At 36.4% G+C, this 15,064-nt stretch overlaps 1 protein-coding gene across 16 annotated transcripts in view; it reads right to left on the reverse strand.

The window, feature by feature from the left end:
• Positions 1–15,064, reverse strand: part of GPHN (gephyrin) — a 308,827-nt gene that overhangs the window by 178,053 nt on the left and 115,710 nt on the right. For all 16 annotated transcript variants that reach the window (XM_042814426.1, XM_042814421.1, XM_042814428.1 and 13 more), the window contains one exon: positions 8,799–8,877. In XM_042814426.1, coding sequence (XP_042670360.1) covers positions 8,799–8,877 — 79 coding nt within the window. The remainder of the gene's footprint in view (positions 1–8,798; positions 8,878–15,064) is intronic.

The following is a 15,064-nucleotide window of genomic DNA, read 5'->3' on the forward strand; positions in this document are numbered from 1 at the left end:
CTCTAATTTTCCCCTGAAAGATCATGCAGACTTAGATGAAGTCCTGATTTCTACAAAACTTTTATTATAGGTGGAATTAAAATGTACTTATGTCTTCTAATTTTCAGAACTTAGCATATTCAGTAGAGTATGCACAAAACAGTTTCCCGAAAGATCTGTACACGATACTGGCAGAGAAAATACTGGTATGGTACAGGCACAACAGCTGCTCGTGCTACCACTTGGCTTCACAATTGTTAACAATGCAAACATCTCAGAACAACAGTGGTAAAAATCTTTGTTACACTACCCTGTATTGCCTTTTGCTGTATACGAAAAAAAAAATAAATTACAGTGAATGTCTTTCCTGTGTTAATGGTAATCCATATACTGAGTGTCCTTCCACGCTGTGTTAAAAAAAAAAAAAGCACTAAAATGTGAGCATGTGAGCACTAAAAGAATCTTCACTTTTGAAGCACATTCGAATCTCTTAGGTTTCACTTGGAAAAATGAAATACCATAGTAAAAAAAGCCCATGAAAATTAAATAAATAAATATTGCAAGAACAAATTGTTTGTTAAAATGGAGAAAGTAAGACATTCCAGTTTTGCACTCCTGAATTTATCTCTCCACCATCTACTTTATTGTTGAACACCTGCTGTAGAATGCTTCCACATGTGGTACCAAGCTACAGAACATGTTAATGTACATGTTTGTGACAGTGAGAGAAACATATTAAATAAACATCGGAGAAAGAGATCTCTCACTATGTACTTTTTAAAAAGCTAATTCAGCGACAGACCATCAACAAGACTCTGGAGCAACCCGAATTCTCTAAAATAATTATTTGAAAATGAAATTGAGAATAAACTTCATGGAAATTTACAGAAAACTAAGCAAAAATATCACATTATAAATGAGATACACTTTCAAGTCCAAAACTCATCAACTAACAGAAAATAGAATCATCTGTTAGAATCCACTTTTTATTAAGATACAATGAAGAGGATGAAACTATAGGTAAAAAGAGATGCTGTAGTTAAACAAAAAGCAAAAGGCTTTAAATAGAATTATCAAGACGTAAAGGAAGCATTTGATGTTTGTAGTATCACTGTGGTTCTTTGACTTAACTGTCTGCAGCATATGAGTTGAGGCAGTTTTTGAATCCTTGATGTGTTTGTTTGAACTTCTAGGCTGTCATCATAGAATCGAATCATAGAACAGCCTGGCTTGAAAAGAACCATCATCCATAGGGAATATACTTTGTGTCCTGGTCACTCCTCTGTGTTGTTTATATGTTAGCACAGATAAAGAGGAAAAGCATAATAAAATTCAAGTTATAGTAAACGAAAGTGAGAAAAGAATACAAACAACAACACAAAGATTATTGTGGAATAAATATACTTCTTCCTTCTTAAATCACCATCTGCACAGATTTCTGTTGTACAGTCTTAAAACAATTTTAAAGGGTCTCTCTGAATAAATGATGTTAGGACACTTCTTTCTAATTAAGAAAGTGATCTATAATTTAATACTTCAAATAGTATTGGACCAGGGCTGCCTCAGAAGTAATGCCTCCTGTTTTATGATGTTGGCCCACATCAGAGGTGGATGTCAGTGGTACGGCAGCAGAGGCTGAACCTTCCTGCAAATATTCCATTACATGTTGTTGCCGCATGACAAATGGCAGCAGAGGGGCAGCCTGACAAAATGGTATTTGACATGGAAGTGTGTATGGAGCAAAGGTGTGGCACTGAATTTCTCCATGCAGAAAAAAATGGTACCTATTGATACTCATGGATACTTGCTGAATGTTTATGAAGACCAGCTGACATGAGCAGAATGAGGCAGATAGTGGTGTGTTTCAGCAGCAGCAACAGTACGGTTTGGTGCAAATTCTGTATGAGCACGGCATGCCAGCTCTTGTTCATCACTGGCAAAAAATGCACAGCTAATGGGATGACTATATTGAAAAAGTGTTTTGAAGCTGAGAATTTGCTCTATCAAATAGTGTTACTGTGTTCTTTGTATCAGCTGTAGTTTCCATGGAAATAAATAAGAAGGTTGCTCCAAAAGTAATGCTATGTATAAAAACAAAAACATTTCCAAGCAGCAAATTTTGTATCTCAATGACAGAGTCATTCCTAAGATTTGCAGCTAAGACTTCCTTTACATCTGAAACCTGGAGTTCTATTACAGCCTACGAGAAAGAGCTTATTCGTTTCCCCTGCTAACTTAATCTATATGCAAATATGTACACAAATTCAATAGAAGCCTTGTCTAATTAAGCACTCCCTTCAAGTATTTATAGCTTTGACAAAATGTATCCTGTTCTACGAAAAGACTCATGTCCAGGGAGAAAAAGCATTTCAGAAGAGCATTTAGTCATTTTCAGTAGTGAGACTAAAGGAGAAAAAATTTCTCCTGTATAATAAATTATTACAACTCCTGTGCTGAGAGTGCCTCTGTTACTGGGAGTTCCAAATTTATCTTCAGCCATGTCGGGGAAGCCTGCTCTGCTCTCAAGGGCAATTTGTCATTGAGTCCATGCAAAAATGTTCTAAGTTCACATGTGCTCCATTTCTTATGAAATGATTACGTCTGCAATAAGAATATAACTGCCACACCAGCCCTGTCTAAAAGCCCACACAACTCAATACACTGTTCAAGGAATTGAGAAACAAATGCTTAGGGAATAGCCCTAATAATAGCACCAAGCATTACTTGTCCTCTGGTGCATGCTTCTTGCCTCTGGCTGCCTTCATTTCCAGAGCTTTGCTGAGCTAGAAGCTGCATGCATGTGATTAATAGCGTAGGTACAACAATCTCCTCCAATTTTTTTTAATTAAAAAAAAAAAATCATTTATACGTCAGGTTTCCACATGTTACACGAGCTATGAAATATTCAGTTCAGCTAAACCTGAGTATGTACTTTTATTTTTCAAAATCTACTGTCTCAATTTTTTTCTGTCAAAACTTCTGAACTCTGAAACATGGTAAATAATTCTCTTTTTTTTTTAGAATCTTTTTATCTTTACACTATTCATCCTGTATACCTCCACCACAATTTGTTTCTTAGCTAAGAAGTCTACTAAAGTTACATAACCACTGCCGATCTGTTTGTTCCAATAAACAACATTCATCCATTTAAAACTTAGTTTCAGAACAGATGAGCAGAAGGAAACAGCCCCTCACACAGAAGACTACAGATCCCACGAGCACAGAATTTCCTGAACACATGTGGAGAATGGCCCTATGCTAGCTGGCCTCAAGCAGCAGCCATCTTGTGCACCAGCGGGCACCAAGGCTAACCACCCATACCTCAGCTTCCACAGCAGCTTCCTTGTTTCCTTGGTTGGCTCAGAAGTCCCTCAAGTTACAGGCAACCTCACAGCACTGCTGCAGCAAAAGAAAGGAAACTCCTTTGCAAAATTTGGAAGCCATATTTTGAGAGAAGATAAAATTGGTTCTGAATAAATCTACTATTTGTAGGTAAAGTTGACACAGATCTTTGCAGAGGTTAAAGGCAACTCTTTTGGGGCACAGTATAAAAAATAATTAGTTGAAAATTATTAAACGGATTAAAAAAAATGGGTACTTCTATGACATTCTGCTTTGCTAAAGACTGCTGCAAAGGTTTTGCTTAAGATGGATGAGGATGGTGCTATAGGTTTATGACTCATTAAGCCAAAACAGACACAGAAAAATCCACACAATAATAGCAGTTTTTGCTACAATCTGCCAATGGGTCTTGTACATTGAGAAAATTATTTTCTTGAAACGTAATAGAGAAGATCAGAGAAAGGGATTTCTCTCAGATAATCAGTATGCCTAAACAGCAAGCCCCTTTTAAAAGGTTTGTAGGAAAGAGGGGGACAGGGACTTGTTAAAAAAAATTGTAGGTAAATATCAACAACTGTTAGCTTCCTTCAAGTGAAGATTGATATGGTTAGATTCTACATTTGCAGACTTAAAATTGTATTCACCAAGTCTTCAATCCTACCTACAGAAGAGCTTGTGTCTTTCATTAGATAAATAATCAGCATTCTTCAAGAACTACCTCATCATCTTCAGAGGACTGTCAGTCATTAAAATTATGAAACGACTTCTAAAAGTCTCTTAGCTAGTTTCCAAAAGTAGTATCTATCTTCTCCTTATATGAAATACAACAAGGCAGTGATAAAGATGACTTTTGTCATGACTTCTAGATTATATTGATAGAAAGTGGGATTCAATGGTCAAACAGGAAGATCTACCACAGACCTGATAAACTCCTATATTATTGATGCCTTGACTGTTTAATACCAATTGCATGGAGAGTAAAAAATTTCTTCTCGTGGCTTTTATGAAGCAAGCATTTATTACTTTTTTTTATAAGCTTCTGCATAGGTATTAAAACATCTTCACAGTTCTCCTGGCAGAAATTAGCTATTCTTTCTGTTTTCTTTCTGTTTTGATTTATACAGTCTTTCTTTTTCATTAACATCAGCTAATATGAAGGAGATATGAAACATGGCTAAGATACGATGACATTTTGCTAAAAAAGAAGGAAGCTACTCAGGGCCTCTCAGATCTTCTTCAGCACAAAGAAGCTCTTAAGATGTTTCCAAACAAATGGGTATCAGTGAATACGTGCAGCTGCAGTTAGTGATTTTCACAGAGTTTAAAAGCATCCTCCTTTCTGTATAAACATTTATTTTACAAACTATATGTCTGTATGTAGGCTAGAGCTCAAAGGAACATCTTATAAAGTGACAGAAGAGCTAAAACTTGGGAACATCTACACCAAGATTTTCTGCTTGAATTAGGTGGATGTATGTACTTAATCCTCTACTGACCTGATGGGGTTCATGCTTCAGAGGTATATCTGAAGTAAAGTTACCTAAAGTAGCTTACAATTAAAAGAAATTTAGAATTAATTTAGAACGCCACACTGAATGATCTACTGTGTTGAGGAGCGGAAGGAAGAGGGCAACTTACTTCTGCTCCCAAGTGAGGAATGAAATCAACTGCTCAACATCCTGTCTGTACTCAAACACCAACTTCTGTCTTGCTACAGTGCCTCAAAGATCTTCCCACAGAAACATGACTTTGCTAGCATTTCAGGCTGTTCAACTGCATTTTACTTCAGCTGAATGTAATTTGAAGAACATCTGCACCATCAACAACCAGACTGCCTGGTTGTTTGGAGCTCTGCTGTTTAGAACCATTTATGCAAAGACACCTATAGTCTTTCAATGTAGATCAAGCTCGCCTGTGGAATGCAAAATTCTAAATATCTTTCATGGTTATTTGACTGGTAGGTAGGCCTAGAGTGTCTGTGTCATCTAAACCAAATTATAGTCTTGAATATTATTACCTACAATAAGTTGCCTAAAAGAAATCGTAATAATTTCTGCTGTTTTCTGGTCATACTAACTGTGCTGATGCCAAACTGCACAAAAGCATGCTTTCTTTTTTCCTAGAAGGAAAAAAATGCATATCTATAGGATCGTATATATGCAGACTGCAACCTGCATAGCCCTTCATGACATTCTCAAAAATAGATCATACTGACACTTAGAATTTTTTCCAACTATTGAAACAATTTCATCTGCTACAAAGTGAACTAATTCCTTCTCATCAACCAAAAAGAAAAAGCGCTAGTATTATTTATATACTGTAGGCAATTCATACTTCCTCTTTTTCACTGCTTTACTCTAAACTAAATTACACAACATATTGCACTTAGTCTTCTCCTCTTGCCCTTCTCTTACATACCTCTGTATCCTTCTCAACAGTTAGTTTCCAAAACTGGATATTGTACACAGTATGAACATCAGCTTATACACTGAAATCTCTAATCAGCTTTCTAGTTGAACTTCTAAATGATGTTTTAATGAAATTCAACTTTTCTGTAATTAACTACAAAATGTGATTGAGATGTACAATGCTGAATGCTTCCTTCTCCCACAGTGACTCAGTAAACTCCACGTTTTATGTTTATTTGATAAACTTTTTTTCTCAAGCAGTATTTCTGTTTATTTTCATTGACAGGGTAGGATACATACAAATGGAAAGAAATGCTCAATGTCCTCGCTTGTGAAGCGAAGTATTACCGATGATGAGAGAACTGAATGCAGATGAAGCTTACAAAGTTCATACAGCTCGAGCTGATACCTCAACTGGGAAAAAAAAAAAAAAAAAAAAAACTAACAACAAAAGCCCTAAACTTATCCTGATAGTTAAGTTAAGTTATCTAGTTTATCTAGATAACTATCTAGATAAAATTCAGATATTAATCCCAAAACCCCACAATGCTATCAGCGCAGAGTCTCATTTCAGTGTAAAGCCACACTTTCAGCCCTGCAGAAAAATCATCCATTTGATAGCTTTCTGCAATAACACAAGAGACATTCTGTCTGTGATGGAGCTAGAAGCGACAAACAACAAGGAAGATGCCAATGCAGTCCAGAACACAGTCAAACAGCTAACTCTCACAAGAAATGGACACCATTCAAAATGCATTTTACATGATGTATTAAGCCACCCTAATATGAAAACTCTTTTTGCTATACTATGCTCTGTGAATGTATTATACTATATTTCTACCTCAAATGCTTGCCTGCTATTAATGTGATTTCCTGTTAAAAGTATACGCTAATTATGTTTTTGCATGCTAATGAGCCCCAAACCTTTTGCACTCTTTGTTAGCCTACTTTATTAATGTCATATATTAGAAATGCAATGCAAACCTTTAGAGTGACAGACTCACAGAGAGAGCACCAGAATTTCTTTATAAAAACCTGATTACAAAGAAAAGAGACAGTTGATCTACAAAGTGAACAAACACCAAAGAAATCCTAAACTGTAGAAATTAAACTATCACAAGAAAGAACATTATTATTTTAGCTATCACTATAGGTGAAAATTTTAGCCAAGTTCTCTAAATCTTTTAATTAAACTTCATTTTATTTCAGAAAAGGTTAAACCATTTTTCCAACTGACACTGTAATTCTTCAGCCCTATATTGTCCTTTTGCATTCCTCCTGCATTACAAAGGATTCAGAAACCATGGCACTTTAAGAGTCAGCTATAGAAGACTGGACTGAACATACAGCCTTACTTGGAAAATTTATTTACCTTTGAAGATTCATTCATGCAATTACACGTTTTGCAAGATCTCTTAACAAATACTCAGCAGTAAACGGTAAGAGTATCCACTTCGAAAGACAAAACCAAGTATATATACTTCTAATGAGGGTTGGCCAAAGAAGCCATGGATACCCCATCCTTGGTGATGTTCAAGGCCCTCTTGGATGGGGCCTCGGGCCGCTTGATCTACTGGGTGGCAACCCAGTTCACGGCAGGGGATTGGAACTGGATGTGCTTTAAGGTCCCTTCTAATCTAAGCCATTCTATGACTGCAATTCCAGAAAGAAGCATTTCTTGCATTAACAGTCCTTGAGAACTAGCAGATGCTTTCTGACTTCGTTCCATCTTTCAAAGTGAGTGATAAAAAGGGCACTTTGCAGTCACTTAAGCTTCTATGGTACACGCAACAGAAATACACTGAATTTATTTTGTAGATTACAATAATCTATTAGAACATTCTTCTTGTATGTTATGGTCAGGGAAGAAAGCTCAAAGATTTTCATCATTTTTGTAAATGGCAAGGAAGGAAAATCATCATTCAACACAAAACACAATCCATCCTTTCTGAAGGGTGCACAGGTGCAAAACCAAAACAGAGTAGCATAGAAGCACGCACATGGTGCAAAACAACATGCATAATTATCAAAGGGAAAATAAAACACCTCAAGGACAAAATTTGGTTGAAAATGAGGTCTTTTGAATTAGTCTTGATTTTGACACTTAGATAGTAATTACTAAAAATATACTTATTGCTTTCAGTCAGTCTCAAGCAACATTTAATTCTATTTTTCCACTGTACTTCCATTAATAATCAAAAATTAAACGTATAAAAAGTATGTAGAAATTTTCCAAGAATGCATGTATGTACGCATATATGTCATTTATCAAGACAGCAAAACAAATTCTGCATCTACCTTAATTACTAAAAATCCCCTGTGACTGTAACAAGAATGTGTGCTGCTAGCATAAATGCCCATCATGTTAGGACCAACTGTAGAGTGCGCTATCACTCATGTTAAGGAGATGTAAATTTTTCCACTTCTTCCCTTTCTTCCACAGCAGTTAGTATACTTGTGCACATTAGCAATCAAATTTTCAGCCAGTACTAAAGTTAACTGGAGAAAAAAAAAAAACCAAAAGTTTAACTAAACGTCAAGTCTTGCTCAGAGCTCATGAGATTTAGGTTTATTTTAGAGGAAGATATCATACTAGGATGATGACCGCTAGTCTTCCAGTCTTACATGAGGAAAAAAAAAATCATATGCTTATACACTCAAAATAAGTAGTGGAAAAATAAATAAATATCAGCTGTACGTAAAGATAAGTGGCAATAACATAATTACTTAGTAATCTACTAATTTATGTGGTTCAGTCTTCAAAAAAGATGAATGACCTTGTATATACTCTTTCTCCGCAGAAATACCAGCATGCACAATCTCTTTCCTCTGATGAATGTTCTTTGTGCCCTTTACTGTAAATACTCCCTTGATGTTAGACTATGATCAGGAGAAGGTAGAAAACATGGTTTTAATAATACGTGCCTGTATTGAACTCTAACAACTTGGCAAGCATATTATCATTTAAGCAGTAAGTGAACTTCATCATAATACTACTGATACAATTACAAAACTATTCACAATAACATGAAGTTTTTCTTTGCTTAGCAATAAGAGCCAGATACTCACAAAGAAGGGTCCTGGACCAGATCTTTAAGGTTTATCCCACTACGATCCTCGGCAAGGTTCCTGAAGCAACTGTCACTCACTAAAAAAAATAGAAATAAAATTAAAACAAAACAAAACAAAACAGAGAAACAAAAGAGGTGGAAATTTAAAAATGAAATATGGCTGTATTGATTAGTTAATAAAGTTTTTTGGTGTGAAGTGTAATTTGACATTCATATATAAGGTCTGATTTTCAGTGACATATCAACAAATTTTAAGGTAAATCATCTCAAGGGAAAGCGATAAACAATCTATCACAATATATAAAGAAATAAATGGTTACAAGCTGGTGCCCTTAACACTTCTACATCGCTGGGTAAAGTATAACTCAACCATGACACTGTATGTGCAGATATTGATAGAGAATCCTTAATCATGCACAGCTCTGTATTATCAGGCTAATCAGGAGTGAGTTGCTATGTTTTTAATCAACATATGAAGTTCAATAGCTATATTTACTGGAAAAAAAAATTAAAGAAATTGCAAAAAAATTAAAAGATATTAATGTATTTTGGTTTTCTTCACTATATTAATGTGATGATTATGCTCTGAAACTCCTTGATGTTTGCTAATTATCTCAGCACGGGTATTCTTTTCAAACATGTACCCACTTCTCTCAATGGGACAGTCAAATCTGTGAAGTAGAAATAAAGTTGAAGCACAAGCACTGTAATAAATCAACATCAGTTCAAAGAAATTATAGGTTTTTATGACTAAACCAAGACTTTCTGAAAAACAGCGGTTGGGATGAGACAAAAATCAATGTAAAGAACAGTTTCCCCTAGTTATCAAGATAACCTGCCAGACAGAGTAAAGCTCATAAGAAATGCAATACTGCTCACTTTCTGATTTAGAACACAGCCTCGCTTATAGTTGATGAAAGGGAATGCATTTAAAACCATCTGCAAAAGCATGTGTTCCTACTGCTCTCTAAATGCGAGAGACTCTCTCTCTGATTTACATCTATGAGTATTCATGTGCACCATCAACACTGTAAAAAATGCACATCGTTCCTAAAATATGTTCTTTATTTGCAGAGTAAAATACACACTGTGATAGCCCTACCCCCACTGCCTACACACCTCAGCAGCCCACAGTCTGTCAGGATGATGGTAAAGACAGAAGCTGGAGAAAAAGCCTCCAGAAGGGGCTGGGGTAGTTGGCACTTGCTCCCAGATACAACTCTCTCCCAGCTAACAGTATATGGCAGTAACTTCAAGGTTTACCCTCTCCGCACTTCAACACTGTAACAACCTGTGGTTCCAGATAGCACCTCAGGACACTCCATACCAAAGCCATGAAGAGGCTCTTGTCTTTGAGGCAGCTGCCACACATCTTTGGTCAAACAGTAGCTACTGATCCAGTAGCACGTCCGGGACCCCTGGCTCATTCCTCAGAGGCAATCACTACACTAAAATGAAATTTAACTGCAGTAAGCCAGCAAGAGTGATGCAGGGGAATGAAGCTCCCCTTGAACACCTTGGGCCTTCAGAAACCTTTAATTTCCTCGTCCACTACTGTATTAAAAAAAATCTCAAACTGCTGAGTTAAAGGAGCAAGTCAGAGATCAGCAGAATCACAAACAGCCTATACTGTAAATTTTACGTGACAAAAACAGTCCTATAAGCTAAGAAGTCTAGCTTGTATTTGTCTCTTGTCAAGTTCAGCAATGAAAGGAAGCACAATATTCTGACTACTGGTTCAATCCTACATGACTGATGTTCTGATGTGTCTTTACACATCACAATTAACAATGGTGGTCAATAATGTTTTTTCACTACTGACAATTCAAGCATTTCTAAAGCATTAAAGATTTAATCTAAATGTGATGCCTTTTTTCCTACTGTTTCCTCCATATCCCCTCATTGAAAAAAATCAACTAAAGACACATGAAAATTGATCTAAAAGTTTCCTTAAAAGTGAAAAAAGCAAAAACATAAAATTATTTCATCAGTAAAAGTACCCGTTGTTATATAATTCAAGCACTTCATAAAAAAAGATGTGTTTGAAATAAACATTTAAAATGAGAGTCTAGACTTGACAATGGCTGTCCTTTTCTTACTGATCTATGCTTAATTATTGTATTACATATAATACCATTTTTATGAATGAAGATGAAAACCTTTAAACTTCCCTTCTGTTGGCAAAGTTAGTTGAAAAGACTAACTCAACATGAATAAAGTATATGCACACTTCATATACAGGTCTCAACTGCATCTCCTCTTTTTCTTTTTTTTTGTTGTAGTAGAGTCAGAACACCAAGAAGCTGCTAATTTGCAAGCAAGCTCTTTCTCAGCCTACCAGGCAGAACCAAAAAACATTGATGCCTCAGCTAATTTCAGAGGTATCAAACCCACTTCCAAGAATCAAGAAGTTTGGGCATTTTGGTTAACATTCACCAAAATAAAATTTCTGAAAAACAACATTTGGCTATAATCTCTAGTTAAAATCACTGGCACTGACAGCAACAGGAAAGTTTGCCGTGCATGAAATAACTCAGCAGAACGGTGCTGGACTCACAGCTCTCACAGGAATGCTTTCGAGCACTTCACCAATCTGCATACAAGCACAGCCACACACTCTTGCAAGCTCTAGCACGGAGGTAATCCAAGTATTCACAGTAAACATGGGATTGAAACAATCAACCAAAATGGTTAATGCTTTTCTCAGTGCTTAGGAAACTATAAATTAACACTACGTCTGTTTTTAAAATGCTACACTGATGGAAATGCCAGCTTAAAGAAGACAGCAGGCAAAACTGTGTTTGATGGTATAGCACAAAGGTCAGAATGATATGATCAAGAGTGCTTAAAGGTCCGAGGGGGAAAAAAAAAGGCAGGAGGAAACCACATCACTGCTACAAATTGTACCACATACACAAAGGGCACATCTAGTTCCTTGTGTTTAAAGAGCAATCGGAGAGAATTTTGAATGCAACATTTGAATGAACATACAGCCCAAGATTTTATTGCCTTGTTTCAAAATTTAAATTTTTACTTTTTAAGTGCCAAAGTTTACAAAAGTGATTACTTTTTGCAGTTTTCATTTCTGATTTAAGTGGTTCTGTCCAAACTTTTTTTTTTTTTTGTATGAACAAGATTTAAATTTGCCTTTATAAGCACCATTTGAAGAAATCACTTTTCACTATTAAAGTTGTACATATGGTTGACTTCAAAACAAAACGAAAGACTGTTTCTTCTGTTTTGGTTTTAGAATGTGAAAAGGCAACTGTTTTTTTTCCTCAGATGTCAAGATATCTTTCCTTAAAATCCTATTCCCCTGCAAATACAGAATTCCTGCCCTATTGGCATAACTTAAAAACGTAAAGATGGATGATCCTACCATTAAAATACATTTAAGGCATCTCAACTGCCCAATGAACAGTTCACCAGAGATTAATATCCTGCCTGAACCATTTTTTCCCTGCTACTGTCATTTTTTTCAAGTGACTGCATGTCAAACTGAAAACATACACAAAAACAAATGGCGTATTAGAGAAATTTTGTAGCATCTTCACCAGATCTATTGCAGAAGATAGAAAATTAATTAGAAGAGCATACTACTTGCATCTCTGCACACAAATCTTTGTGACATTTTTATAGAATGAAAGAAACTGCTTTCTGCCTGCAGATTGCAAATGCTTGTAACTGCTACAAAAATATGTTGTTTGTGAGTGGCAAAAAATAACGCACACTGGTTTCCTGAGAACTCACTATTGGCTAGTGGGAACCCTTATTGTAAGAAACAACATGAATTATAGAATCATTTGAGTTGGAAGAGACCCTTGAAGATCAGCTAGCCCAACTCCCATGCAATAAACAGAGACACCTACAACTAGATCAGGGTGCTCAGAGCCTGGTTCAGCCAGACCCTGAGTGTCTCTAAGGATGGAACATCCACCACCTCTCTGGGAAACCTACGCCAGTGCCTTACCATCCTTTACTGCATCATAGAATGGTTTAGATTGGAAGGGACCTTTAACATGATCTAGTTTCAATCCCCCTGCTATAGGCAGGGGTATCACCCATTAGACCTGGTTGCTCAAAGCTCCATCCAGCCTGGCTTTGAATGCCTCCAGAGCAGAAGGCATCCACAATCTCTCTAGACAACCTGTTCCAGTCTCAGCACCCTCACAGTGAAGAATTTCTTCCTATTATCTAGTCTAAGTCTACCTTCTTCCATTTTAAACCCTTGTCCTGTCACTACATGCCGTTATAGAAAGTCCCTCCCCAGCTTTCCTACAGGCTCCCTTCAGGTACTGCAAGGCCACTATGAAGTCCCCCCACAACTTCTCTAGGCTGAAGTTCTTCTTGGCCCACTGCTCAAGTCTGTCTACGTCTCTATGGACAGCATTCTTTTCTCAGGCATGTTGACTACACCACACAGTTTGGTGTCATCCACAAAATTGCTAAGGGTGCACTCAATCCCACAGCTGATGTCATAAATGACTCTCATCACTGATCTCCACTCAGACATTAAGCCACCACCACTCCCTGGGTACAACCAATTTCTAGCATGTGATAGGAAAACAAAGGAAGATAAATGCCACTTTCACAAGCCATGAGATGAACTTTGCAAATGAAAGATATTACACTGCTGAAATTAGCTTGTTTGAAATACAAAAGCCCCAGCTTAGTGATGTTAATTTTCCCTGGGCATTCAGAACTAGTTGTATTATCAAGATTAGATACAATTTCAACTCATATATTATAATTCACTCCCAAATATAAATTCTCAGTCGACAAGAGCAAGAATAAAGTCATTTTAGCTTGGTTAATTGGATTCACCAAAATCTACTCAATGCAAATGTTCTCTGCCACATCAGCAAACACCACTACAAGATATTTATTCATATCCTCTGACCAGATAGAGGTTGGCAGAGCAGATCAACTATCAGCAATCTGTCATTTCACAGATTTTAAACACCAAAGTACTGTAATGATCAGCTGGACTCCCTGCACACATCTGGCATTCACACCTGATAAATGTTCCTGGCATGTGTTTTTCCACAGTTATTGTCATACACTGACATACAGAAAACATTTCGTATAATTATGTTTAGCAAAAATATTTTTTCAAGAAGCCACCCTTAAGGACATCCCACAGCAGGTTTTTCAAGTTACATATTACTGGATTGCAGAGCAGAACAAGTCTTCTTTCCCTTCCCTTCAGATGAAATACTATAAAGTGCCAAAGACTGACAAGATTGACGAAGTACTACCACTATATTAAAAAAAAAAAAAAAAAGGAGCTCATCTTCTGGAAGAACAGCAGATGAGAAATGTTCAGGTGACCTAGTGAAAAATGGGGTGATAACAAACCGGAAATAATTTGAAACATTAAAAAATGCAATTTTTTTTTTCCAGAAAACACAAGGAAGAAACATCACCTGTAAGCCAAATGCAAGGAAGGGCTACTAAAATGATGAAGATATCTTAAAGAAGATGAAAAAAGCCTTCTTGATTAGTTTAGCAAAATGAACACTTCATATGGTTGTAGTTGAGGCATTCATATAAATACATCAGCAAAATAAACATGAGAAGAAGAGATAAAGGATGGTGTTGTACAGGAAAAAAAAAAGTAAGGGAGGCTGAAAGTTCATGAATTAATTTTTCTGTGCAGCAAAGAAGTTGCTCAAACTGGCAATAACAGATTAAATAACAGATTAAATAGCAAAGGAATTCTTGAACACAGGAGACCAGCTACACCACAGTTGCTAATGCAGTAAAATTTATGTTAGAGTTTCTCTGAAGGCTATAAACGTCTAAATCCCCTCCCTCCCCACCAAGGTTTCTCACATTTTCTAGCTGCAATTAAATAAGCTATTTTTCCATTAGTCTAATGGATTATGGCTCTTTCAGACCTGTTACTGCTTACTTTTCACAATATTTGTGTGGCCTTAAGACTTTCAATTCTGTATTGGGTTTTAATCTAATGTTCATTTCATGTCTAATAAGCCTGAACTTAAACATACTCTTTCATAAAATGAAGAGGTGAATTTCAGAAGGAAAGCCTGAAGCCATTAGGGACATTCAAATCTTTGGAGATGTCACATTATCAATACATGTGTAATTGTTTGCACTCAAAAAATTAAATTCCTTGAAACGATGAATATTGAATTCTTGATGGAATACTTCTTTTTGGACCCATTACTTTTCAGTGGAAATAAGCTGTTCTCAACAAGCGCTTCCAATAGGAAGACTTTGTTGCCCTTTGGTCGTAAACTG

The sequence above is a fragment of the Centrocercus urophasianus genome, unplaced genomic scaffold (genome assembly GCF_019232065.1).
Source record: "Centrocercus urophasianus isolate 14NV4802_14NV808 unplaced genomic scaffold, USGS_Curo_1.0 seq_14, whole genome shotgun sequence".
NCBI lineage: Eukaryota > Metazoa > Chordata > Aves > Galliformes > Phasianidae > Centrocercus > Centrocercus urophasianus.